The sequence below is a fragment of the Xiphophorus hellerii genome, chromosome 4 (genome assembly GCF_003331165.1).
Source record: "Xiphophorus hellerii strain 12219 chromosome 4, Xiphophorus_hellerii-4.1, whole genome shotgun sequence".
In the NCBI taxonomy this organism is placed as follows: Eukaryota; Metazoa; Chordata; class Actinopteri; order Cyprinodontiformes; family Poeciliidae; genus Xiphophorus; species Xiphophorus hellerii.
The window spans coordinates 12,871,875-12,896,978 of record NC_045675.1 but is presented as its reverse complement, the minus strand read 5'-3'; the positions used below and the strand labels follow the sequence as shown (position 1 = coordinate 12,896,978).

General features: G+C 36.3%; 3 protein-coding genes across 3 annotated transcripts; 1 reads left to right on the top strand and 2 right to left on the bottom strand.

The window, feature by feature from the left end:
* Nucleotide 1: 1 nt before the first annotated feature.
* Nucleotides 2–3,038, top strand: psmc3 (proteasome 26S subunit, ATPase 3). The gene is given in 3 exon segments (XM_032560958.1): nt 2–264; nt 267–986; nt 2,596–3,038. Coding segments are annotated over 3 exon segments (1,284 nt in total). The 5' UTR covers nt 2–39; the 3' UTR covers nt 2,935–3,038.
* Nucleotides 3,039–3,968: 930 nt separating this feature from the next.
* psmb1 (proteasome 20S subunit beta 1) lies at nt 3,969–7,166 on the bottom strand. The gene is made up of 6 exons (XM_032560980.1): nt 6,958–7,166; nt 6,526–6,633; nt 6,032–6,113; nt 5,525–5,654; nt 4,536–4,642; nt 3,969–4,454 (listed from the first exon to the last, which is right to left on the bottom strand). The coding sequence occupies exons 1-6, from the start codon at nt 7,056–7,058 to the stop codon at nt 4,269–4,271; spliced, it is 714 nt and encodes a 237-aa protein (XP_032416871.1). The 5' UTR covers nt 7,059–7,166; the 3' UTR covers nt 3,969–4,268.
* Nucleotides 7,167–8,402: 1,236 nt separating this feature from the next.
* On the bottom strand, nt 8,403–23,694 carry phf10 (PHD finger protein 10). The gene is made up of 12 exons (XM_032560953.1): nt 23,538–23,694; nt 22,591–22,700; nt 22,336–22,466; nt 21,440–21,523; nt 21,239–21,363; nt 20,992–21,141; nt 19,534–19,643; nt 19,241–19,388; nt 18,146–18,286; nt 11,997–12,105; nt 10,678–10,866; nt 8,403–9,316 (listed from the first exon to the last, which is right to left on the bottom strand). Exons 1-12 carry the CDS (start codon nt 23,607–23,609, stop codon nt 9,222–9,224), a joined length of 1,464 nt encoding a protein of 487 aa, XP_032416844.1. The 5' UTR covers nt 23,610–23,694; the 3' UTR covers nt 8,403–9,221.
* Nucleotides 23,695–25,104: the final 1,410 nt, after the last annotated feature.

Here is a 25,104-nt window from a genome sequence, read left to right as displayed (position 1 = left end):
ACTTCCGGCGAGTCACAGTTGAGCGCAGACACAGCAAAGATGGCGTCGCTGAGTGACAAATCAGTTTGGGATGAAGTGGAAGACGGAATCGGGGAAGAAGTGTTAAAAATGTCCACAGAGGAAATAGTCCAGCGGACCCGACTCCTGGACAGCGAGATAAAGATCATGAAGAGCGAAGTGCTGCGGGTGACCCACGAGCTCCAGGCCATGAAGGACAAAATCAAGGAAAACACGGAGAAGATAAAGGTGAACAAAACGCTGCCCGTATCCTGGTCTCCAACGTGATCGAGTTGCTGGACGTGGACCCCAACGACCAGGAGGAGGACGGGGCCAACGTGGATCTGGACTCCCAGAGAAAAGGAAAGTGCGCCGTCATTAAAACCTCCACTCGGCAGACCTACTTCCTGCCGGTGATCGGGCTGGTGGATGCCGAGAAGCTGAAGCCCGGCGACCTGGTTGGGGTCAATAAAGACTCCTACCTGATCCTGGAGACCCTGCCCACCGAGTACGACTCCCGGGTGAAAGCCATGGAGGTGGATGAGCGTCCCACGGAGCAGTACAGCGACATAGGAGGGCTGGATAAGCAGATCCAGGAGCTGGTGGAGGCCATAGTGCTGCCGATGAACCACAAGGAGAAGTTTGAGAACCTGGGCATCCAGCCGCCTAAAGGGGTCCTGATGTACGGCCCACCTGGCACCGGGAAGACCCTCCTGGCCAGAGCCTGCGCCGCTCAGACCAAGGCCACCTTCCTGAAGCTCGCAGGTCCACAGCTGGTCCAGATGTTCATTGGAGACGGAGCCAAGCTGGTGAGGGATGCCTTCGCCTTGGCCAAGGAGAAAGCCCCGTCCATCATCTTCATCGACGAGCTGGACGCCATCGGGACGAAGAGGTTCGACAGCGAGAAGGCTGGAGACAGGGAGGTCCAGAGGACCATGCTGGAGCTGCTCAACCAGCTGGATGGATTCCAGCCCAACATGCAGGTCAAGGTAAACGAGCTGCCAACCACACAACACAGTCAACAGGAAAACACCCATGAATCGGCCCGATTTTATTCATTTTAGGAGATCGGTGATCCACCAATACCTATAATCAAATCTTATCTACTTCAGCAAAAGTCTATACATCAACCTCTGTCCTCTTTTGTTCCACTTTGAGAGACTGACAGACCGGTCCACCAGGCAGGCAACAACAGTCACTCCACTGCCAACTCATTGGCTTTATTTGCTATATTTAACGACATTTCAGACAAAAATCAGCAGGTCAGGTGTTTTAAAGATCGGCAGTCAGCCAGAAAAGTGCAATGGGTGCAGCCCTAAGGAAAACATTTTGACGTCCTGTATACGTATGTAGGTCTGTCACAATAAATAATAAATCAATTAATTGCATGATAAATTAAAACAAGCTCAATAATTAAAATTTTAAATCATTTGTATGATTTATTATTTTTCTCTTTTGTCTCTATTTCCACAAAAAACTGGATGATGAAAGTCTTCATTCTGGTCTTTTTGGTCTCAACTATCACTTTTTGTTTTGTTTACATAATTCATTTGATTGTTTTGTTTATTTATTTTGGATATTTAAAATGTCTTCCAGTTCCAGTGTTAAATATTGATTTGAATTTAAAGTTTATTGATCTTTGAGAACGTGTTCTTGCATTGTTATGCCTTTATCATTATATTATTTGAAGATGGTCTCAAATCAACAATATTATCGTTTATTGAAATAACTTCTAGGACAGTTTATTGCCCAGAAAAATTTGTTATCATGACAGGGATTATAAATGAGTAATCAAAAAGTATTATTGTGTCTATTCTCCAGACATCTATCCAACTACTGGGAGAAAAAAACGTACAATAAAATCTAAATTAAGAAGCTGAAAATACCAGCATATACATAAAAAAAATCACATGTCTGTATTCTATGCTTTTAACATGTTTGTAAATTTAAATTAAATTACAAACTTAACCATTTTTTCTCTTTTTAAGCCTTTTTCTAATGCCAATAAATTCCTCAGTCATTGGCTCCGACTCAGTTGAGGCATTTTAGGAATGAAAATTATGGAATAATATAAATATTGCCAATAAAATGTTGAACAAATTACCTTTTTAACTTTTGGTGTAAATCAGATAATTGACTAGTAAAGGTTAATTCATGTTAAGTTTGATTTTGTTGGAATAAAAAAAAAAACAGTCCTGCTTTGAAATAGTTATTCCCCATAAATTATAAATTAAAAATACCAGTTAAATTCTCAATTAGGGTAATACATTTGTCAGATTTTTTGATTGTTTTGACCTTGTGTTATTTGGTAAAAATCATTTCAAATATCTTCATCAAAAGTGATGATATTCTGCATTTTTTTTGCAAAAAATGCCATTATTTTAGGAAGGTGGTGATATGTAAAGAGTAAATAAGACATTTAAATTGATTTTAAAACTTCTGCAGATCAAATATAGCAGTTTAATCAAACCAAAACTTCAAAAATGTTTTATTTTTATTGTCCAACAACCTAAAAATGGTCATTATATATTTTAATCTGATGATTAAAAAGACAATGCACCCAGATTTTACCCCTATGTGTTTTTTTTTTTTTTTTAGGTGATTGCTGCCACCAACAGAGTCGACATCTTGGACCCGGCTCTGCTGCGTTCGGGTCGTCTGGACAGGAAGATCGAGTTCCCGATGCCAAACGAAGAGGCCCGAGCGCGCATCATGCAGATCCACTCGCGCAAGATGAACGTGAGTCCGGACGTGAACTACGAGGAGCTGGCCCGCTGCACCGACGACTTCAACGGCGCGCAGTGCAAGGCCGTGTGCGTGGAGGCCGGCATGATCGCGCTGCGCCGCGGCGCCACCGAGCTCAACCACGAGGATTACATGGAGGGAATCCTGGAGGTGCAGGCCAAGAAGAAGGCCAACCTGCAGTACTACGCCTAACCGCGTCTCTGTTTGTGTGAGAGAGTTATTATTTTCTGATTGTTGAAATAATTGTTAAACATTTAACTGATTTTCTTGGGTTAATAAAAAGAGGGAAAGACTAACTGGCTGGTTTGTTTGTTCCTTCTGGTTTCCACAGTCAAACATACTTAATATAACATTAATTAATATAACATGTTGAGTCATAAATGTACAATTATAACACTTTATATAGTAAAATAAGCAGAGCTCTTTAAAAAGCTCCAGGGTTTGTTACATGAAGGAAGTGAGTGGTCTGTTTTCTTTACCTGAGCACAAACTGGTTTTCTTATCAGATGCAGCAGAAAAAATTGGCACATCAGAAATAAAAATATAATTCACAACACCCTCAGGTGAAATAAACCTGAAATATTTTTAATACGATCAGTTCAATTCCCTTCGATCTTTATAGTGTTTGGACATTTAATAGTTGGATTCATATCACCATTAGTGGGGTTATACATCGGTATTCAAGTTCAAAAATAATTTATTGATCCCAAATGGAAATTATATTGCAGCTCATTAATTCAGATTCTTTAAAGAGTTATAGATGAGGAAAGGTCTCCTGTAGCAGTCTGTATTACAGCAAATCTGAAGAAGCTTCTGACTGAAGATACACTGTATCCTCAACAGTCTAATAAAAAAATATTTTCATTGACATTCAGACATTTGACGCCTTCATTTGACCGTCTTTGTTTCTTTTTAAATCCATTTAAACGTTACTTAGAAACCAAAGCTCTGCCGATGGAAAGTTTGACCTCAATAGTAAGTCAGGCTTGTCCGTAACTTTATTGATGAAGAAAATTATATAAATTTAAAACTATAAAATTATATGCTATATAATTTTATGGTATCGGTCGATATTAGTCATATTTTAACAAAGCGGCATCTGTCATGTAAATAAAACTGGGCCGATATTAACAACCGATATTTATCTCCATCTTGTCTGTTTCCGGTCATTTCTTAGAGATTCAGAAGTGAATCTTGAGTGCAAAAATAAGCAGCAGACGAGGAGAGTTCCTGAACTGTTTATATTTATTAAGAATGTAAAAAGAACAGCTGAGCATGTTTCCTTCCAAAACATAAGAAATCATCCAGAGGAAGAGTTTAGGCCAGGCGGGAAAAACAGGAATGCTGATCCAAAAGAAGGCCGGCGACTAAATAAGCAGAATATTTGGGACCAAAGAATTGACAGAAATCCTCCCTTCAGTTTGGAGCCAAACCTACATGGCAACTTTATCAACCTGCGGATCAATTTATGTAAAATGCTGAAGACAGAGAGGAAACTGAAGGCAGACAGAAACACTGTGTCCTCTCTAGTCCTTCCTCAGCGGTATCGTCTGCTCGTTGATGCCGTCCTTCGTGATGACGCAGACGCGAAGGGCGTCTCCGGTGTAGACGTCTCTCTCTGCGGCCGAGATGAAGACGTCTTTGACCAGCTGCACCGCTTTCTCCTGAGTCAAGGGAAGGTGCTGCACACCCTCCATGTTCTTAAACCCGATCTGTGAAGCAGCATTTTGGAAAGAGTCAGACTGTGTTCATAATGAGGATGAATAAAATGGTCTGTGTGTGTTTTTATCGACCTGGTTGTCTAGCAACGGCTGCAGCATGGCGCTGGCGGACCCTCCGGCCTTGTAGGTGTCTCTCTGGTAGGAGCCGACCGGGTCGAAGCTGTACACCGCTCCTTTGCCTACGTTGCACATATTCCAGGTTGTACACAGAAAAAAAAATAAGACCATAAGACAAACTTTAAGCGTTAATAAAACAAAATAATGTACGTAATAATAAATACCCTGATTACTGCTGGAGACACAAAATATTTCTACTGATACTGATCCACTTGAGAACAAGTCTGAGTTGTTTTTGGAAGAGTTTGAAAATTATTGTCGTATTTAATGACGCTATTTGATGAAGGATAACTGTTAAAGGGACAGCGTGAAATACCGTCGAAATAATTTTTGACCAAACTCTACAAATTATGAAGGAAAAACTTTTATAACTACAAAATAATAACAGGGCTGCAATTGTTTTAGTAATCTATTAATTAATTAACTAATTGGATAGAAAAAATTTCAGTTAATCACTTTTTATACAATATTACAAAGGAATCAAAATATGCAAATTAATGAAGGCTTCCACAAGAAAATTAACATTTTATTGCCTAAAATGAAATAATGCAGCATTCCTCTAGTGTATGCTTGATCATTTGTAGCTAAGAATGGATCTGCAGCTTTAAGAAAAACACATTAACATTTAACATTTTTTTTTTTTTCCTTCAGCTTAATTACTGCCATCAGTGTGTGGTATATCAGCAAATGGGCTTTTATTAAGTCTATGTTAATTGAAAATCATTTTAATAAAAAATTCTTAATGATTAATTTGATGAATCATCTTAGCCAGAGCTTTATTTGCTTAAAGATATGGCAGTAAGATGTGATGTTTGACCCATTTCATACAATTCTTGCTCTGAAGTGTATAAAATACAACAATGAAGCCAGCTATGTTTACTGTAATATGTATTTCTAACAGCAGAATAGTTGAACGGTTTGTACGCTAGAACATAAGAGCCCACCTTCTTCATCCAGACCCCCAATGATGTTGTAGACGTAGTAAGGGAAGAACCTCCGACTGTACAAGATGGTGGACAACATGGCTGCAATGGCTCCACTGGTCATAGTTTTGTTGTTTGAGTGTTTGTACATCTGAGAAGAAGAGAAATATTATTTTATAACTGAATGTAATGTTTAAATCACTGTGGTATTATGATTTATATTCCTTCTTCATCCAAAATTGATTGTAATTTCTACTTGCACAAAGTTGCAAAGGACACATAAACACGCAAAAATGAAAAACTAATGACTTACACTAAAAATGTTTAAAAGAAAAAATATCCAATATTTCCGGTTTATTTTATGTGTTTTTACTTTGGTGCCTAAAACAAAACAGGTGTCTGATTTTTTTTTCTCCTCCTCCACCGTATCAGACAGCATTTAGTGAATTTGGTGAATTCAAGCAAATGCAACAAGTTGTTTATAAAGCAGGGTAATTTAAAACCACAGTGAAACCAAAAACAGCTCACCTTTAGCCTGGCGTCAATGATTTTTGTCAGAGTCAGACAGTCGCCATGGAAACCACTGCAGCCAATGACAGTTGTGTCTGTCCTGTAAGCGTGTGAAAACACAAAGACTGGAATTAGTCATTTAAATATTAACATCTTTAATATAAAAAAAAATGAAATATACATTTAGCTATATACATGTCCATTTAGCACCAAAAAGATAATGTGATGGGTTTTAAAAGCTTGTTGTTATAACTTTTACTTTTATTTCAATAAATACCACAAAATATTATGTTAAACTTTCAAGTCATTTTCACCCATTATCGTTAAAGGACAGTACTGCAGCGGGAGAAAACAGCATTTGGTTGGATTTAAGTCCATCTTTATTCTTGCTGGAAATATTAAATGCCATCTTCTAATGAGTCTCGGGACATAAAGACAACATATCAGCCGAGACGTGAAGCTTTTTATTGCGGTCAGTCTTCATAACATCCGTGATCAGAGGAATGACTTACAGCTTGTAGCACTTCGGGGAGTCGCGGCTGTGGATGGAGTAGCCTTCACTGAGCCTGGTGTCTGACGCTACGATGGCAAAATCTTCTCCAGCAACAGCTAGTACGGTTCTGAGAAGAAGAGGAGAAACCGGTTAGCACCAATATCCCTAAAACATCAAGAGTGAACACAAACTACTATAGCCTAGCTAAAGGATGCTAACAGAACAGATTCGAAACTGAAAGTGTTGCGTTGACTCCTTTTTTCCTTTTTATGACCTAACATCATGAATCAAATAAATACATCACTACATCGTGTGACATCACAAATGTAAAGTTTATACAAAAACCTGATTTATTAGCTATAGAACTGGTTTGCTAAAATTAACCGGATAGCATAAGTATTATGAGCTAGCTTCAAGGCTAATCTGACATTAACAGAAAATTTCCACGGACCCTCCGTTGAAAGCGTAAGGTGAAAATCTGTTCTCTACAGCGCCGGCATAATGATACTCCTTCATCTTGCCAGGGCCTCCAAAACCTTGAGCTGAAAGCATCACGGAAACAAAGCAAAGGGGGAAAACTCAGCTTCCCTCGGCTAAACTCGCTGTATCACTGCAGTATGGCAGTCTCTTCCTCTGCACTCACCAACCGCCCGTCTGGTGAGGCTCACAGCTGACCAGCGCCCCTACAGGGTGATTGAGGTACGACATGCAATTCAGCTACTTCTGGATTACGGACATTTGTTTTTCACAATTACTTCATTAGCGCTACCAGATCTGATTGTCAGAAGTTTTCTGGTATAGCTAAGCTCAATAATGAACCCGTTATAAGTTTCAAAAAAGTTTTATTGAGAAATATCTAAAACTTATACAAACCATCAGTTCTTCCATAATATGAATATACATATATAGCAGAGTAGGCATGCCCTTTCTACTACTATTTAATGTAAAATGATGATAGGACTTAATTTTTTGGAGGTAATCACCATTGTTTATAAGGGACTCTTCTGCTCTTCTTATTCAATGAAAAGAACGGTGTAACATTAACACTACTCATTTTATTAATGAGCAAAAGATATTTGTGAATTTCAAAAACTTTAATTAATTTTGCAATTAATTGCATCTTAGATTTTGTGCAAATCGCCAACATAAACATTATAGCTTAACGTTGATGTAAAAAATGACTCCGTCTCAAAAACTCGACATCATGACAGTGGGTAGGATTTCCAAATATTTTCAATTTTAGCCCAACATTTGTGGATTATAGAAAATTAAAAGACCAAGTAAACACTAGATTATGAAAAAAAAAATTATGGCCACACTGTTACTTTTTTTTCTGTAATGCTCACACAAAAGTAACATCACCTGGCAACATAAACGATGTAGAAAAGTTTATATTTTTCCTATTATTGCATAACTTACCTGGTGATCAAACTTAAACATTGTGCAGATCAGTTCAAACAAATATGTAGAATATAAGTGTATACTTCAGATTAACTTCTTATAAATTCAAAACAAGATTATGGGACAAGTAAGCAAAAAAAAAAAAAGGTTTTATGTATTTAAATCCCAACCTCTCAATGTGCAATTATTTTTCAGTTGTTGGCCACTTTTACCTTATTATTGAACATCAATGTTTATTTTCTAAACATAAACACACATATCATTTACTAATATAACATGTTGACTGCTAACTTAGCTTTCACTTTGTTACGTTAAATTCCTTTCAAATCCAAAACATTTAACACAAAGAACCTCGTCAGCCATCTTGTATAGGAAAAAGACACAAAAATGTGAGATTTGAATAATTATTTACAAAAACATATTAGTATCAAAGCGGTAGAATTAGCAGAAAGAGATTATAAGGTTTCCAACATGATACACATGAAAAGGGAACAATTAGCCCTTTAAAGTGGATTTTATTGTAAAAAAAAAAAAAAAATACAATTTATTCACTGACATTAGAGGCAACAAATAACTATTTAACAACCAGTTTAGAGGACAATATAATGCAAACATAAAATAATAATAAAAACTTCAAAACACTACATTTAGGCGGATTCCAAAATCATCAAGTCAATGTAAACAAATGTTAGAGTAATTACCTTTAGTGTAATTACAAGTGGTTACAATTGCATCTTACGATTCTGAGAACAGTGAATGTTGGAGAAACTTAAATCTGAAATATAGTTAAAATAAAACTTAAAACTCCAGTGTCCGTAAACACACAGGAAGAACAGCACCACTTATTTAAAAAAATATTGACCCAGACTGCTTTCTCAGTCAAGGAGTCATTAAAAGCACAAACCACAGGTAATAAGACGTAAAACACTCAAATTGATTTTTAAAATGTGAATGACGTCAGTAAGTCCTTTAAAACCCTGCATTGAATGAGTTTAAATGAGTTTCAGCACCAGATTTATATAACAACAGAAATGTACGGAGAGAAAAAGCATAGTTCACTGGGAACCATAACATTTTCCAGTCATAGAAATTAATTCAAAGTTTTGTAAAAAATAAACTTAGCTCTTCATTACCAAGCAACAGCACGTTAAGCGTTCATTTAATTTTTTATTTTGCTTTTCTTAATTAAATACAGCATTTTAAAGAACACAATGTCCAAACAAAGCTTTATTTAAGAAATAGAAAAAACAATTTACATTTTCCAGAAATGTTGACAGAGGATTTGTGGACAAATTAACTAAATTTTTACGTTGGTCATTTCTGAGCCGATTTAGACTTCTTCGGTGTTTTTACTCCTTTCTTTTTGGGTGTTGCGAAGTCTTTGTCACAAACCTCACACACCCAAAGACCTGAGAAGACAGGATGAATTGTTGAGCACAAATAAAGACAAAAAACAAGCATAAAATGGTTAAAGAGAATGATAGAAAACATTAAAAATTTCATATTCAGTAAAATTCCTAAGGGATCATCAAAAAACTTTGAGACGAGTCACCAGGTTGTTTAAACTTTATGGAAAAACGCAAACATAAAACCTCTTTGTTCAATTTAGCTGAACCTAAAGTCTTAGAGAAAGTGGAGGAAATTATGAAACATTCAATATGCAGATAAATGTTGGAGAGAAAATCATATTTATGTGCATCCAAATCAACAAAAAATAGTTTTATCAGAAGATGAATATTTTGAACTGAACCCAGAAACTGTAGGGTGATTTGAAGAGATCCCCTCTCAATCTGATCAACAGCAGGGTTTCCCCCAGTGTTTTATAAGCCTGGCGGGCCACCAGGCTTTAGTTGTGCCCCCACCAGGCTAAGCACTACTTAATAAGTCTTTTTAAAATGTTTGCATTTTTTAAGATTTTATAGTTGGTGTTCTGGTATTAATCTTTTAATAACACATAATTATCAAGTGATATTTTCAAATTTCCTGTCAAATTTAAATGTTTTTTAACTCAAAAACACAACGGGCCGCTGGATGAATGACTGCCGAGCACCTAACCACCAGGCTTAGCAAGTTTTCTGAGGGAAACCTTGAACAGGATGTTTTTGTTTTTTTTTAATAAACTTTAAATTTATTACACTATATGGATTAAAATAATCAACCTCTGCCATTTCTGAATTAAATTGTTTTTTTTAAAGACTGGCAACGATTCTGCATTCAGGTCACACAGCTACCAAAAGTCTGAAAGAAAATCTAAATATCTTTCAATAAACATTTTCCTGCTTACTCTCATTTCAAGTGTTGAGGTTTATTAGTGATAACAAAAACATCCTTTTATGAGTCAATTCTTCATAATTATGAAAATAAATCCCAATTAGCACACAGACTATTCTCTGTCTAACCCAAACTATCTGGAAATCTTTGCAGTGAAACTGGAAAAGTAGAAATTCAGCTTGTCTAAAAATCCTTTATTCTAAATTCACTGGATTTGAACAGGAACTATTGCATGGCATGTAAGAAATAATATCTACTTTCTCAAAACGCTAAATGCTTTTTTTGAACTCTCATTTTTCTAGGTAGAGCCACATTGCTCTAACATGCAGCTGCAGAGGCAAACCGGTGAACAGTTGTACTGGTTATGTAAAAACATTTATATTTAATCTGACGCAGCCATTTTATTTCGCACAACAAATATCAAAGATAATCAAATTAAACTGATGAAGAAAAACAAAACATGACTGAAACCCCCCCACACAAAGCCGTTTCTCCTCACCTGTAGGTATTTCATCCATGCCCACGCAGAAGGTGTGGTAGCCGCGGTCACACTTGTCACAGAACATCATCTCGTCCTCATGGTGCGGCTGGCGGCACACGGTGCACGTCTTACACTCCATGCACTGCCAGCGGTACGTCTGGATCACGCTCACCAGCTCCTCGCTCATGTCCAAGCAGGACGGATGGCCTGAGGTTCACAGACACACATACGAGTATGCAGGGCAGAACGGTGGAGGACACAAACAGAACAGAAAAAAGACGGGTGTGAACAGACTCTTGTACATCCAATTAAAGGTGCAGCTCTGCTGTTTTAAAGGTGACCTATTATGGTTCCTGGAAAGGGTTAGGACAGGTCTATGGCCCATATATCTATTGCACAAAAATCATTCTTAGGTAACGAGAGTTTAGTTTCATTATCCTCCTTCCAGATTGAGATGCTTTATGGCTTCATGTCACTTTAAAGACAAATCAGCTCCTGCTGGCCACGACCTTTAATCCTCAACGCTTACATTCACACATTAAAAGATGTTATTGAGCCCCAAGGGAAATTAAATGTTGTTTTAACTTGTTTAAAATGGCCGCAAACTGTTATACAACTGTACATCTTTGAAAAGCAGAAGTGGAGCCTCCTGCACAACCAACAAGCATGCAGCAAATGGTTTCTGGATGGTAAGTCAACAACAAAACACTTGTCTTTTCCAGCAGCCATTGTACATCAGTAAAACCAGCTGACCAAACATGCTGGAACTCAGCGTGGGTTGCTAGGTGACGGGCCGAGCTAGGCTGGGGTTGCTAGGTAACGACACAGTGTCCTTTGTGACTCTGGCGGGTTTTTTTAAACATCTCATTTTCCAAACACCAAAGAGATTAACTTGCACCAAAAAACGCTGGAAGTTTTTTAATTTTTTTTTATGAAGCACTTGATCTGGTTTTAGAAGCAGATTAGATACAAATGGAAATATAAAAAGGTACAAAATATGAATTTGTATAATAGGTCCCCTTTAAATGAGCATATTCATTTGGAGTTTTACTGCAGCTGTAATACCAAAATATCCTTCAACTCTTTAGTTACGATTCCTGCCGAGCAAAAATGTCTAATTCTAAAAAATGTCTAACAAATGTCTACAATAGCCTCATATCAGGCGAGGATTACTACTAAAAATAGAAAAAGAATTGAAACAAATTAGATTTTAGAGCAATAACACGTGGACTGTTGTAAATAAACACATAAAACTAATAATTTCAGAGTCAAAGCAGAACAGAGTAATAACACAAAGAGCAGGAAAGGTGGCGTTAAATGGCAGCTTGCAGACTCACCGCTGTTATCACACTGGGAGCAGTGAATGAGAGCCTCCGGCCTGCCTCTCCTGTTGGCCTCTTTACCCTTCTGGCAAATGCCACAAATAGCATTTGGAATGACTTTAGGCTGCAAGGGCAGAATAACGCTATAAAACCAATCAAACATTTGAATTTTGTAGTCATGGATATAAAGCAGAAGAGGAAAAAAAATATACTTTTTTTTCTACTCTAAAATATAATTACCTGCTGCATTAAAAGTCAGTTTGAAATTTCATTTTAGGAATCAATTAATGCAATAAAATATCCATGTCAACACAAAAACTCCTCTCTGACCACATCAGTATTTCCTTTTTGCTATAATATAGAAATGATCGGTGATAATTGCAGATGTGACAAATTATCGTTGTCATAAATGCTAAAAGAAAAAGTTCTGGTAAAACTTGCAGCCTAATTTTTAAAGAGCCCAAAAAAACAGAAAACTTATTCATCAATAATCTCACAGGTAACAAGAAGCTTTCCACCTTTTTTCAGAAATCAAATCAATATAATCTACTATAAACATTGTTATAAACACACAAAAACCAAAACAGCAAAGTGCCTTCCTCCACTGAAATAAGAAACAAAGTGAACTTTTTCTTTATATTTACATTTTTTAACAATATGTTGATGCACCAAAGTACTTTAACCCAAAAAATTAAATTACCGTAGCAAATTAAAGGCTTCTATTCTCACAAAACACAAACTAGGAACTTATTCAAAATGATTTAAAATGAATAATAAGCAGTTTGTTGTTAACTTGGCAAAACTGGGTGAGACTTCTAAAAGATTTGCACCTAGACGGGAAAGCACAGTTTGCTGTAAAACAAAAGTACTTCAGTACCAAAATGACAACTTTCAAAAAGCTTTTGGCTAAATCTCCTGCATGAAATATTCTTGAAATGTTGGAACATTTAAAACACTCAAGAAAAAAGCAGTAAATTGAACAAAACTATCCAGGGAGAAACTGAAACTGACCAGAAACAGAAACGCTGAGATGCGTTTTGTTCTTCACCTCATAAACCTGCTTCACAGTTTTAGTTACAGATCATTTAAAACCACTTTGTTGTTAAAACACTATTTAAAAAGTTACAATAAACTCCAAATATGGAGGATTGTGAAACAACATGAACTATAAACTGCTTCGGAAAAGAAAAACGCTGTGAACTTTTCCACCTTTTGTCACGTCGCCATAAACCTTAAAGCATTTTATTGGTAATTTATATGATATTAATGAATAACAGTGAAAAGGACAACAACATAGAGCATTAGTTAATATATCGTCACAATTATGCATTAATTTGTGTTGATCTATCACATAAATTCTGTATAACATGATTTCTTTTTTGTTTTAATGTAATAAAATGTGGAAAGATTCACGGTTTTGCAAGGCATCATTTGTACCAACACATTATGTGGCAATAATCAGAAAAATATAAACTGATTAGATTTACTTTTTTTTTTTTTTTAACTGGAAAAAGTGTAAGATTTGGTAAAGATAAAAACCAAAAATTTGAATCAATAAAAATGAATTTGAATTAGACAGAAAAGCTAAATATCTTTCAAATTCAAAAATAATGCCAAATTAAATAAACATTAAATAAATAAACATTATTCTCATTTCAAGTGATTACGTTTATTAAGTTAGTCTATATGGATTAGTCTACAGATAATAAAAAACTTTTTTACACAGCTCTGGCAAAAATTGAGAGACCACTTAAAATGCTCAGTTTCTCTGATTTCAGTTTTTACATGTATATGTTTGAGTAAAATGTACATTGTTCTTTTATTCTATAAATTACTGACGACATGTGTACAAAAAAAATTTTATTTGTAGAAAATGAGAAATGGTCAAAATAACTAAAAAGATGCAGAGCTTTCAAACCTCAAATAATGCAAAGAAAACAAGTTTATGTTCATTTAGAAACAACAAAACTAACGTTTTAACTCAGGTTCAGAAATCAATATTTGGAGGAATAACCAGGAGGTTTTCAATGGGGTTCAGTGCAGTGGGCTGTAGTTCATTAAGCATTTATGAATCTATTCTTCATGATTATCAAAATAAATCCTGACACAATCGCATTTCAAACTTTGTGACAAATTATTGCTTTTTCACTAGAAAATGCATTTTAATTAACTGGATTAAGAATAAACCATCAACTATCACACAATGGTATAGAGAAGTATTCAGGGTCCTCCCTCATGAAAGGATTAGTGCAGTCCTTAAGGGTAATGAGAAACATTTCATTGATATGTTGTCTCCTGTGCTAAACTATTTACCTAAAGAGCTGACAAGACTTGTGATGAGGGGTCAGAATCCTGTAAAATGGAAGATCTCACCAGATCTTAACTAAAGAACATAGAATAGAATAGAATAAAATAGAATAGAATAAAACATCCTCCTTTTGTATTGCTATGCATCTTTCTTCTTTCTCTGATCACCCGGCTAGATATGATTGTGTTGATGTTAGGCTTTAAATATGTCTGTAAATGTTTGCCGACCATTGAAGACATGATTTAACGTGAATGTGACATTGTACGGCGGCTTCCTTTTATTTTTTTTTTATTTTGTTTTTCTTTTCTTTATTTTTTTTTAATGTTTGTTTACTTTTTTTTCTCTTCCTTATCACTTATGTAAGGTGACAGGCAGCACAGTGTACAATTTTCTATTTTCTCTGCTTGTGAAGACACAAAACGAATAATTAAAAAAATAAATAAATAAAAATAAAATAATAAATAAATCCCACGCAGCACTCAGACTATTCTCTATTTGACCCAAACTGTATGGAGATCTTTTGCAGTGAAACTGGAAAAGGAACAATCCATGAAACTGCATCCAGCTCGTGTAAATATCCTTTATTCTAAATTCACTGGATTTGAACAGGAAATATTGCATGTCATGCACACGTAAGAAATAATACCAACTTTCTCAAAACGCTAAATGCTTATTTTTTTTCTTTTTTAAAAACTGTAAGTTTTCTAGATAGAGCCACGTTGCTCTGACATGCAGCTGCAGAGGCAAACAAGTGAACAGTTGTACTGGTTAAATAGAAACATTTATATACTGCTGGTGTCACAGCTGGTTGAAAAGTTATGATGTAGTTTAGACATTTAAATTCACATCTATACAAAACTGCCGTAGAGTTATTAAACCAGTTCCTATCATTAGCAGGGAGAAATCAGCAACAAGGTAAACAAAGGCTTTAAAACCGCCCAGTTTTCTCTGGTTGTATGCAGCCTCTCCCCCACGTATTGCTGAACACTGCTAGAAGAAAGAAAAATAAAGTCAATTTTGAGTCAGAATATTATTTAAATCTACTAAACTCTCCAACATGAACATGTTTCTGGTATAACCCAACTCCACCTGCTTTTACGTTTGTCAACGCTACCAGAGTTACAAAAAATCTAAATATATTTACTTCTTAAAACACTATATAGTCTTAAAATATAGAAATAATACTACTATTACATCTACCTCCCTTCAAGAGGAAAAGGATGGTGTTGTAGTGACCTTACTTTGAGAAACTTTGACGCACTGAACGCTGCAACAACCAGCCAGAAAACGACCATCCCCACACTACAAAGCTGAGCTTAAGTCAAAAGGACGCTTTCACGTCCTTTATACTCACCTGAGCGCTGATTTATGCACACGTTTTACATGTTCTCTTTTAATTTAATCTAAAAAAATAAAACACAATGACCTGCAAGGGAACACATTACCTAAGCTCGACCAAAGATGTTGCATTTATGAGTGTTGGAAAAAGAGAAGCACATTTTTGGCTCCGTCAATCAGCAACTGCAGCTCAGCTCAGCGACAGTGTGAAAACGGTCTGAAACACTTCAAGAGGACAAATAACGTCCAAACCGAACCGCTGTCTCACACTCATTAACAGTCTAGAAAGAAAGTGTGCTATGTTGCTAATGCAGTTAAACGTAACTCCGACTAGAACGACTTTCATGGCTTATTAGATTAACAATGGAAATAGGCAGTAATTAAAACGACTTAAAATATCTTTCTTTGAAAAATAAATAATATTTTTACTCCATATTGCTGTTTTTTGTATTGCGTTATCCAGCTTAAAGTGAAAATCTTTATGATTTGACCTCCTGGGGAAACATGTAACTTATAATTCAGGCTGAGTTTGTGCCGTCTGTTTTTCAACGCAATTAAATGAAGCTCCTCTATGCCATCATATCGATTGGGACGCTGCGGACTGGAAATATTAACGAATCACTTAAATTAAAACTGCTCTGGAGTCGTTTTATCTTTTTGGACTGCTAAGGTGAAAAGCTTTGGCAGAGTTAAAATGGATCAGGTGGAAGATTTTCCAAGGCTAAACCAGGACTAGCTACACCGTAAAAACACAACATCTTACCAAGTCATTTTGGTCTAGGTTTTAGTACAAATATCTTGGTATACTTGAAATAAAACAAAACTAACTTATAAGTTACTTTTCAGCAAGATATAAAAGTTTAAGTAAATAATTCCTTAATTTTGAAAAAAAAAAAGTACTAGTTCCACTGGCCAATTACAAAATGGAGAAAATGTCTTGTTACAAGTGAAATAATCTGCCAGTGGAACTAGAACTGGGTTGCTAGGTGACGGGCTACGGTTGGCTGGGGTTGCTAGGTAACGGCACCAGTGGAACTAGAACTATTTTATCAATATTAAGGAATTACTGACTTAAAACAAGCTCTTATATTTTGCTTGAAAGTCACTTCTATGTTAGTTCTGTCTTATTTCAAGTGCACCAAGATATTTGCACTAGAAACTAGACCAGAAATAAGATTTTTTGTTTTTGCAGTTCTAAGCTTGGTCTAAAAATGAATAAAAAGAAAGGATTTAAACTCATATTCGGTTAGTTTTATGATTTTTCCTCTGATCTATATAATTTCTGCAGAAGATCATAACACAGGGAGACAGATGTCTACCAGGTTATTATATTTGGCTTGTTTTCCTACAAAAACACATCAACATATCCATAACTGAAGTTAAAAATCTTGTTTCCAGTAACAGTTTGTGTTTGGGAAGACATTTGTTAATGTTGACGTGCATTTCCGATCACTAGATTGTATTTGTAATTACATTGTAAATGTATTTTTTCACTTTATTGGAAAACACAAATGATTAACAGACTCCTATGTAATGCAAGGACCAGGTTGGCTATGCAACTTGTGGCCATAAAAAACACGGATCTGCACTTTTCTGAAGTCGGTTTTGAAGTAGAAATTCTCACTGCTTCTTGGCATCAATCAATAACCGAACATGGAACCAATCAGTAAATAATACGTCCATCTGCTGGGAAAAGCTCACTCCATTCTGATTCAGTAACCAGTTAGTGGGATTTTTACCTTGTCTTCAAGCCGTAATGCATTTTATAAGTGAAGTATTTCTAAAACGGTGGTTTAAAATAACATATCACTGATTTATTGAATGTGATTTTACCAAATATGGAATAATAATAATAAGCCTGCAGGTCGAGGTAGTCGGGGTTTCATTTAATCAGTAAGGATTAGTGTGCGTGGCACACTTCAGAGACAGATAATAATATTACCTACAGTGATATACTTTATAAAACCACCACAAAATGTATGCGGCTTATTTTTTCTTTATATCTTTAACAAAGTTTCTTTTCCAAGAAGAGAAAATTAGCAGCCAAAAAATCCACATACTTGTCTTAGAATATTTTTTTGACAAGTGAGGACAGATAAGAGGTATATGAAGGGCAATCAGAAGAAAAAAAAAGTTCAAATTTGTCTTCACTGAAGAAAAAAGTAAAAGTGCAGTGAAAAAGAAACGTGAACTGTTCCTTTAAAATGTTCTTATTGCTCACAGTTGGGTAAAAAAAAAAAAAAAGCGGGCAGGGGGTCAGGGTTTGGAGGGGGTCGATCATAAAACCAAAAAAAGTCAAAGGTCAGGACCCCCTGGTGTGTGACTGTGTGTGTGAGGCGGGGTGGACCGGGACATTCCAGCTGGGAGACAGGCTGACCAACTGTAGATGCTGAAGAGAGCTAGGTAGGGGGTCAGGAATGGATGGAGTAAGGAGGTGGTGACAGTAGAAAGAGGAGAAGGGGCAGAAAGTGCTGCTGCTGTTGTTGGAGAAGAGTTTTCAGGTGGATTTGTCCTCTACCTTGTACCCTGGAGTGGCTTTGTGAGAGTGGCGCTGGTCTTTTCCCGGCGTTGACGTCCTGTCTTTGGCTTTGGACTTCTGACGATGTCCTCCTCCGTCCTCCTGGCTCTCCACGTCAGAGGTGTTTCCTGAAGAGCTGTCCTACGGAGAAACAGAGGTGGTAACAAATTTAAGAAAACAAGCCAGAAAATTATCCTTTATGAAAGAAAACGTTGGACTTGGCATAAAGACAGCACAGAGCTGCTGCTACGGAGGGATGCACCAACTGCAGTTTTCTGGCCTTTTCTATGTTTTCTGTCTGAAATGTCACTAAATATAGCAAGAAAGTCACTGAGTTGGTAACAATGGTGGACTATTGTTAACTCCAAACATGCAGACATGATCTGGTGGGCCCGTCCATCAGTCAAATCTCTCTCACAGAAGAGGCAGCGGTTGATTTTTAGACCTTTGCTGAAGTAGATAAGATTGGCTTCACGTGCAAGTATCAACCAATCACCGTTCTAACAAAATTAAGGAAATCTGTGCCGATAAATCAGTGCACCCCTAGGGAGCGATCCGTGCTTTTTTGATGATGCGCAACTCAAATATAAGACCGTTTAAGAACATTACGAATTTAATTTAAGTATCGCAACAGAAATGTACAATAGAAAAATCACACACATGTATGTTTCTCCAGACATTTATTGGTGCTTTAAGTTCTGTTAGGCTGCTCTTGGCAGTTGGTGGTTACCATAGCAACCGGTAACTGACAGCTCCTCCCCCTTTTCTTCTGTTGCTGTTTGTAACTGCTGCTAACTCCTCATTAGGAGCAGTTAGCTAAACAAATCTGGAATTTGTTTAGGGTTATTTATTATATTTTATTCAATGTATAGGGGCAGAGACTGCTGGGTTATAAATAAAAACAACTGGTTCAACTGGTTTTGAATTTCCCCTTAGGGATTAATAAAGTATTCATCATCATCATCATCATCATCAAAAAAAACTGAGAAAGATAAGTTGGTGAGATTACAATAGAATAGAATAGACACCCTGTTTTAGCCACATCAGGCAGAGATCATACATTTCTACGTCTCCATCAACAAGCTATTGCCTTACTGATGAATTCTTGTTGTTCTTGTTGTCCTTGGCCTCATCTGCATCGTCCGAGTCGGGCTCTGAATCTAGAGCAGGAAGCTCTGGATCCAGTGGAGGCTCATACAGAGCGGTGTTCAGCGGCAAGTAGCGCAACTCATTGGGCGAGTACCTGACATGTAGAAAACGATGATACATCAGGAGGGGAAAAGATGATAAAACAAGAAAATATTAGGATGGCTAGGGTGTCATGTTCACCTAACGGTAATATACAAGTGAAACAGAACATGGATGTTGTTCTTTAGAGCTAAATGTACCTTTTGTAGTAATCTTGGAACTGTCCTGGTATGAGAGCCACAGGGTAAGGCCCGGTTTTGGTTAACTCTGGAGCAAGTACCTTGAATCTGCCCTGTGGTACCTGGATAACCTGGAAACATAAAGACACACATTCAGAAACTGATCTTAAAACAAAGTTATATGTGTTCATTCAACACTCAACTAAGGGTTTTTACTAAAGTGCACCGACTGCAGTTTTCTGGCCAATCACTAAAAAGCCTGACGTGCCGATTCCAAATTTGTCCAATTTCCATTTTTTTGATCCCCCAAAGTTAAGGAAATTGTGGTTGATTTAATTGGTGCACGACTAGTTCTTACAGATATCTTAATCTTTGACACCAATTTCTACACTGGAATACTTAAATACATTCATGCAATTGAGAGGACATAAATATGAACCTTAGAGCCTCAGAGATGGATGAGGATAACCAAACGTCGTCACTTCAATAGCACTCGCAGGCCAGAAAAATACACGTTTAAAACTAAAATTGCCAAAAATATTGTTGTGATTTTTCTTAAACTACTCAACAATAATCTAAACATGAGCTATTTTAAGCAAACAAATAAAGTGTTCATTTTTTTTTTTTTTTTTGTAGGAACGGGATCATAGATCCAAAACTTCAACTGGTATTTCCACGTTTTCCTGGTTAAGTGTAAGGAATCCAGTTTGCCTATTATTTTGGGCTTAGTGGAAGAAAACTGAAAAAATATGTTGTCTATTCTCAGCAATAAAAACAGGATGTATAATACTCTTCATTTAAAATCACTTTTTATGTTTAGCCAAGTTTTAATACAGCAAAAAAATTAAAAAATAAGTAAGAGCAGATTTTGGTGCACTAAGATTTACTTTAGATGATAAGTCAATGAGTAGATGTGGTATGATATGGCTGAAAAACATAACTAGTGTCATATCAGTTCACATTGATAATTATTGATTAATTCTCTTGTTTTAAATATCTGAAATACTTCAGAACTGCTGGCGTGATCTCCTGTTTTATTCACACAGTTGCTTTTTATTTTTAAGCAGTTATGACTCCACAAGTTACTTAATATGTTGTTGCTAGGTAACCATAGAATGAGTGAGTCAGTTGATTCCACCAGCCTAGCTTAGCTGGCCAGGAGAGGTTGAGCGGCTACAGTCTTTCTTCTCCCAGAATGCCATGCGGTTCTGGATTGTAGTTCAGCGATTATTCTATACATTGAATATTCTATTAGATGTATTATCTATTGATACTGATCACGTGTCTATTGAGATATATGTTGTTATTGATTTATTGTCCAGCCCTATCAGGCCTCACTTTGAACACCTTTGATTTATCGCATTAATAAATAGAAATTAACTTTTTTTTCATATTCCATTTTCTATTTCCATGCTCAGATCTGGAAAACGTCTCCAGAATGTGCAGTAAATCCTGCCAGTGTTGTAAAACCGGTCTTACGTGGGTCTGAAGGTCAAAATAAGCTCTCCTCTCTTCCATCCGCTCCCTGTTGAAGTTGCTGTTAAACTCTGCGGCTTTTTTCGCAGCCTCCTTTATGTACTCAGGAACCTTGCTGGCCTCGACCTTCTGAGGGTTCTGCTGCTGCATTTGCTACAGTAAAATAAATCACATCAAGACAGAATCAATTATGAAGAAGCACTTTCTCAAAGCAGACTTCTGGCGTGATATTTCTGCTGTTTGTGCTCACAGAGTACTCTTTCGCTATTCTCTGTCGCTCCCTTTCTTGCAGTATGACAGAATACTCGGCATGTTTGGAAGGATACTCCTTGATCATCAGATCTATCACTTCGTCGCTTCGCAGAGCTGTGAGACCTGAAGGCATCACAAACACTGGCGTCAGGAAATGCGTCAATCCTTTTGTAAATTATTTAAGGGTTATAATTTTTACCCAGAGTGCACTGTGTCTCCGTAATGACATTTTGTTCTCGAAGATAGAGCTTCTCTTTGTGGGACAAATCTCGCCTCTCCATATCTGCACAGAGATAAAAGAGAAAAAGGAAACTAACTCAGAACAACAGCTTGAAATAATTCTTCACAGCATGACAGAAGTTTAATTTAACACCAGGAAGAACATGAGTTCAGGCTAACCTCTCTGTAATATAACCACATGTCGGGCAGAGCTGGGTAGTAACTACAGTATTTATATTTACTTGAGTAACTTTTTGGAAAAAAATTATTCTTAAAGGAATTTTACTATGCCTATTCTACTTTTACTTGAATAACTTTATTAACAATTATCACTATTCTTACTAGAGTAACATTTCTGGATTCTCTACCCACTATGAGTAATGTCAACAAAGGAAGAACCAGTTTGTTTTAACCAAAAGTTCACCAGCCATAAACACTCATCTACAGTTTCTATTAAAGTTTCATAAGTTTTATATTGAAGGAAACTGATCTGGAAAATATTTGCTGTTGCCTTATTTTGTGATTATTTATATTAATCATTTGCATTTTTGGTGTTTCCACATTTCCACGTAACTTTATATTTGGTCTATGTGATAATGTAACTTTTAAATATTAGATTGATGTTTTCAACAGTTACTCAATAGACTTTTTGTTAAATACTTTTTTACTCTTACTTGAGTAATTTCTTGGCCGGCTACTTTTTGCTTTTACTTGAGTAAAAATATGTTGAAGACGTGCTACTGCTGTATAATTTTTGGATGCTTTTAACATTTTACTCCTGCTCTCATCTATACTAAGTCTTTAAAAAAATAAGATTACCCAGTTAACTTACAAGTGAGGAATGAGATTCAAACTTTATGAGAATCTAATTCTTACCAGGATACTTCCTCTTGAATGATGTCACTCCCAGATACTCGCTGACCTGCTCCTGCAGCATGTAATACTCTCCTGTGTCATCAGGTGGCCACTTATACTCTGTCAGGTTCTCCGCTGGAAAATATGTCGCTCTGAACAGGGATGTGTTGGAGGTTTGTGAATTTAGGAGGGAAAACCAGAGGAAACAGGTAAAAATAAGTGAGGCCAAGTCAGACGAAGACAATAGCTATTTATTGTGTCCTCTGTGCAGTTTACCCGAGCTCTTGGCTGAAGGTGTCACAGCTTCGGGAACTGTCTCCTGAACCCATTCTCCTTCTTTTGGGAGGCTGACTGCCGTCGTTGGAAACCTCATCTATTACATCTTCCTGCAGACAAAAATAAAAATACAAACCATTAATGGCATCAAGAATTCAGATCACAAATGCTTAAGAATTTTTAAATGGCATAGTCAGACTGACCTAAATAAACTTTTGTTTCATTCAAATGTTTATTCATTTAATGAACAGGTTACCAAAGTGTGAAAAGTTACAGGACTGCTGAAAACATCCACACTATTTCAACAGTTTAAAGTCCTTTTATTGACAAGCCACAGTTTGACAGTTTCACAAAATTTTTTGTCTGAGACAAAAATGAAATATAGTGATGTGGAAACCAAACACTAGTAAATAAAGATGGTTATAATTGTAATAATCTATATGTGGTAGGAATAATTGTTGCTTTACTGTTTAAAATAACAACAATTAGATCATGTTATGCATAGGACTTTTCGATATTTTTAATTAAAGAGTTTTTGTTTCATTTGAATACACAGTGGAAGAAAGTAATGAAAGAGAAAATGTAAAACATCATTAGTCAATGCAAGACTGTCAAGCCCTGACTTAGGTATTGTATGACAGTCTTAAAAGAATTTACTTATTAAAGTAAATTAATTTTGTGTATGTTGTGCTCTGTTTAAGCTTTATGAGACACACATTTGAAGTCCCGTTTGTTATTTGCATAAGTTTACTGACACGTAACTGTTTTGTGACCATCAAATATGAGCAAGAAATATAAAATTATCATTTGAAAACAAAGGAGGGACACTAATGTCGCCAACACAACCATCCATAGGGATGTAAGGAGCTAGCCGTTAGCTGACATTGAGGTAACGCAGAATTTCAAATTTCACTTATTTATGAAATTAAATGAAGCAAAAATGTCACCTTTAGTGATTGTGCTCCTGGAGTGGCGGGGTTGCTATCGCATGGCGGTCTGATGGGGAGTACAGCTGCCATATTTCAGTAAAATAATGAAAGTAGCTAAGCTAGCTCACTAGCCGTGGCTGTTTCTTCTTCTTCGATAAAGCTTTCGGACGATTTTCAAAGTTAGAGCAGTGACCCCTGGTGGCTCGGAGGATTAATCGGGAATTATTTTTGTGCTTTCAAAAAAATGTTTTGATACCAAAGGGAAATATACGAATTCAGATACACTGTTTTAAAAAGAATTTTAAAACATGTATCCAAGTAAATTAAAATATAATTGAAAAACCTATTCCAATGGACACAGAGAAATATTTTTCAAGTATCTGAATCTCATAATTTTGATTATAACGGCTTACATCTGATGAAACCCCCAAAATCAATTCCTAGTAAGTTAGAATATTACATTTAAATATTTATTTTCAGGATAGGATTCTGTATGGCTCCCTTTGCATACATCAGTGTATTGCTGCATCAGTGTAATGTTACAATGGAGGTTTTAAGGAAGTTTTGGTTGCTTTAATACCGTTAGCATGTCTGCATCACTGGGTGTCACTCATCCTCCTCATGATAATGCCCCATAAATTATTTGAGGGTTAGGTCAGACCAATTTGTTGGTTTATCAAGTACCAAAATACCATGGTCATTGATCCAGGTATTGATACTTTTAGCAGTTTGATCAGGTAGAGTCTGTTCCTCTCCACTCTTCCTCCAAACTCTTTAGGACTTTGGAGGAAGTCCAAAAGAGTCCTAAAGAGCCTTTTAGGACTCTTTAAGACTAAAGAGACTAAAGACTCTTTAGTCTTAAAGACTAAAAACTTTACTTTTGTTTTCTCTCAAACAAAAGTAAAGTTTGAGAGAAAACTTTACTTTTTCTCTCAACGTAAAGTTTGACAGATCAAACTTTACTTTAATCTGAAAACAGAACTTCAGATTAACAGGCATTTTGTCCAGTCCCTTTTCTCCTTATCTGGTGTAAGATGCTCCTAACGCCTCCGGTTTATTGGTGGATTAACTAGAAGTGTGACAGTTTTACACCAGGTGCTGGATCCATCTTTGTATGGTGACAAAATCACAGACCCCAAACTCTTGAAAGGGTTTTGCCTTACCCATTCAAACCAAATAGCAATGGTTATTCCTGCTACTTGTGCATCCACTGCAAAAAGACTGAAGTAATTTTGCCTTTGTTTCTAGTGCAAATATCTTAGTACACTAGAAATAAAACAAACTAACTTATAAGTAACTTTTTGTTTAGAGTCTGTAATTCCTTAATCTTGATGGGAAAAAAAAATACTTGTTCCATTGGCAGATTATTTCATTTATAACATGAGGAAAGTATTTATTGAGACACTCAAGTCTCTAAACTAGTAGTTTTTCATCAATATTAAGGAATTGCTTACTATAAACTAGCTCTTATATTGTGCTGAAAAGTTACTTGTAAGTTACTTTTGTCCTATTTCAGGTATTTGTATTAGAAACTAGACTAAAAATAACATTTTGTGGTTTTGCAGTGTCATTTTCTACAACGCTT

Bases quoted from the DNA above. Each gene is read 5' to 3' on its own strand.
- psmb1 (XM_032560980.1), bottom strand. From the start codon at position 7,058: ATGCTTTCAGCTCAAGGTTTTGGAGGCCCTGGCAAGATGAAGGAGTAT. The intron at 5,655-6,031 runs GTGAGCTGTTTT...TCTTCTTCTCAG, and splicing joins TCATTGACGCCAGGCTAAAG to ATGTACAAACACTCAAACAA. The intron at 4,455-4,535 runs GTCGATAAAAAC...GCTGCTTCACAG, and splicing joins AGCCGTTGCTAGACAACCAG to ATCGGGTTTAAGAACATGGA.
- phf10 (XM_032560953.1), bottom strand. From the start codon at position 23,609: ATGGCAGCTGTACTCCCCATCAGACCGCCATGCGATAGCAACCCCGCC. The intron at 22,701-23,537 runs GTGACATTTTTG...TTTTGTCTGCAG, and splicing joins CAGGAGCACAATCACTAAAG to GAAGATGTAATAGATGAGGT. The intron at 21,364-21,439 runs GTAAAAATTATA...TGATGCCTTCAG, and splicing joins GGAGACACAGTGCACTCTGG to GTCTCACAGCTCTGCGAAGC.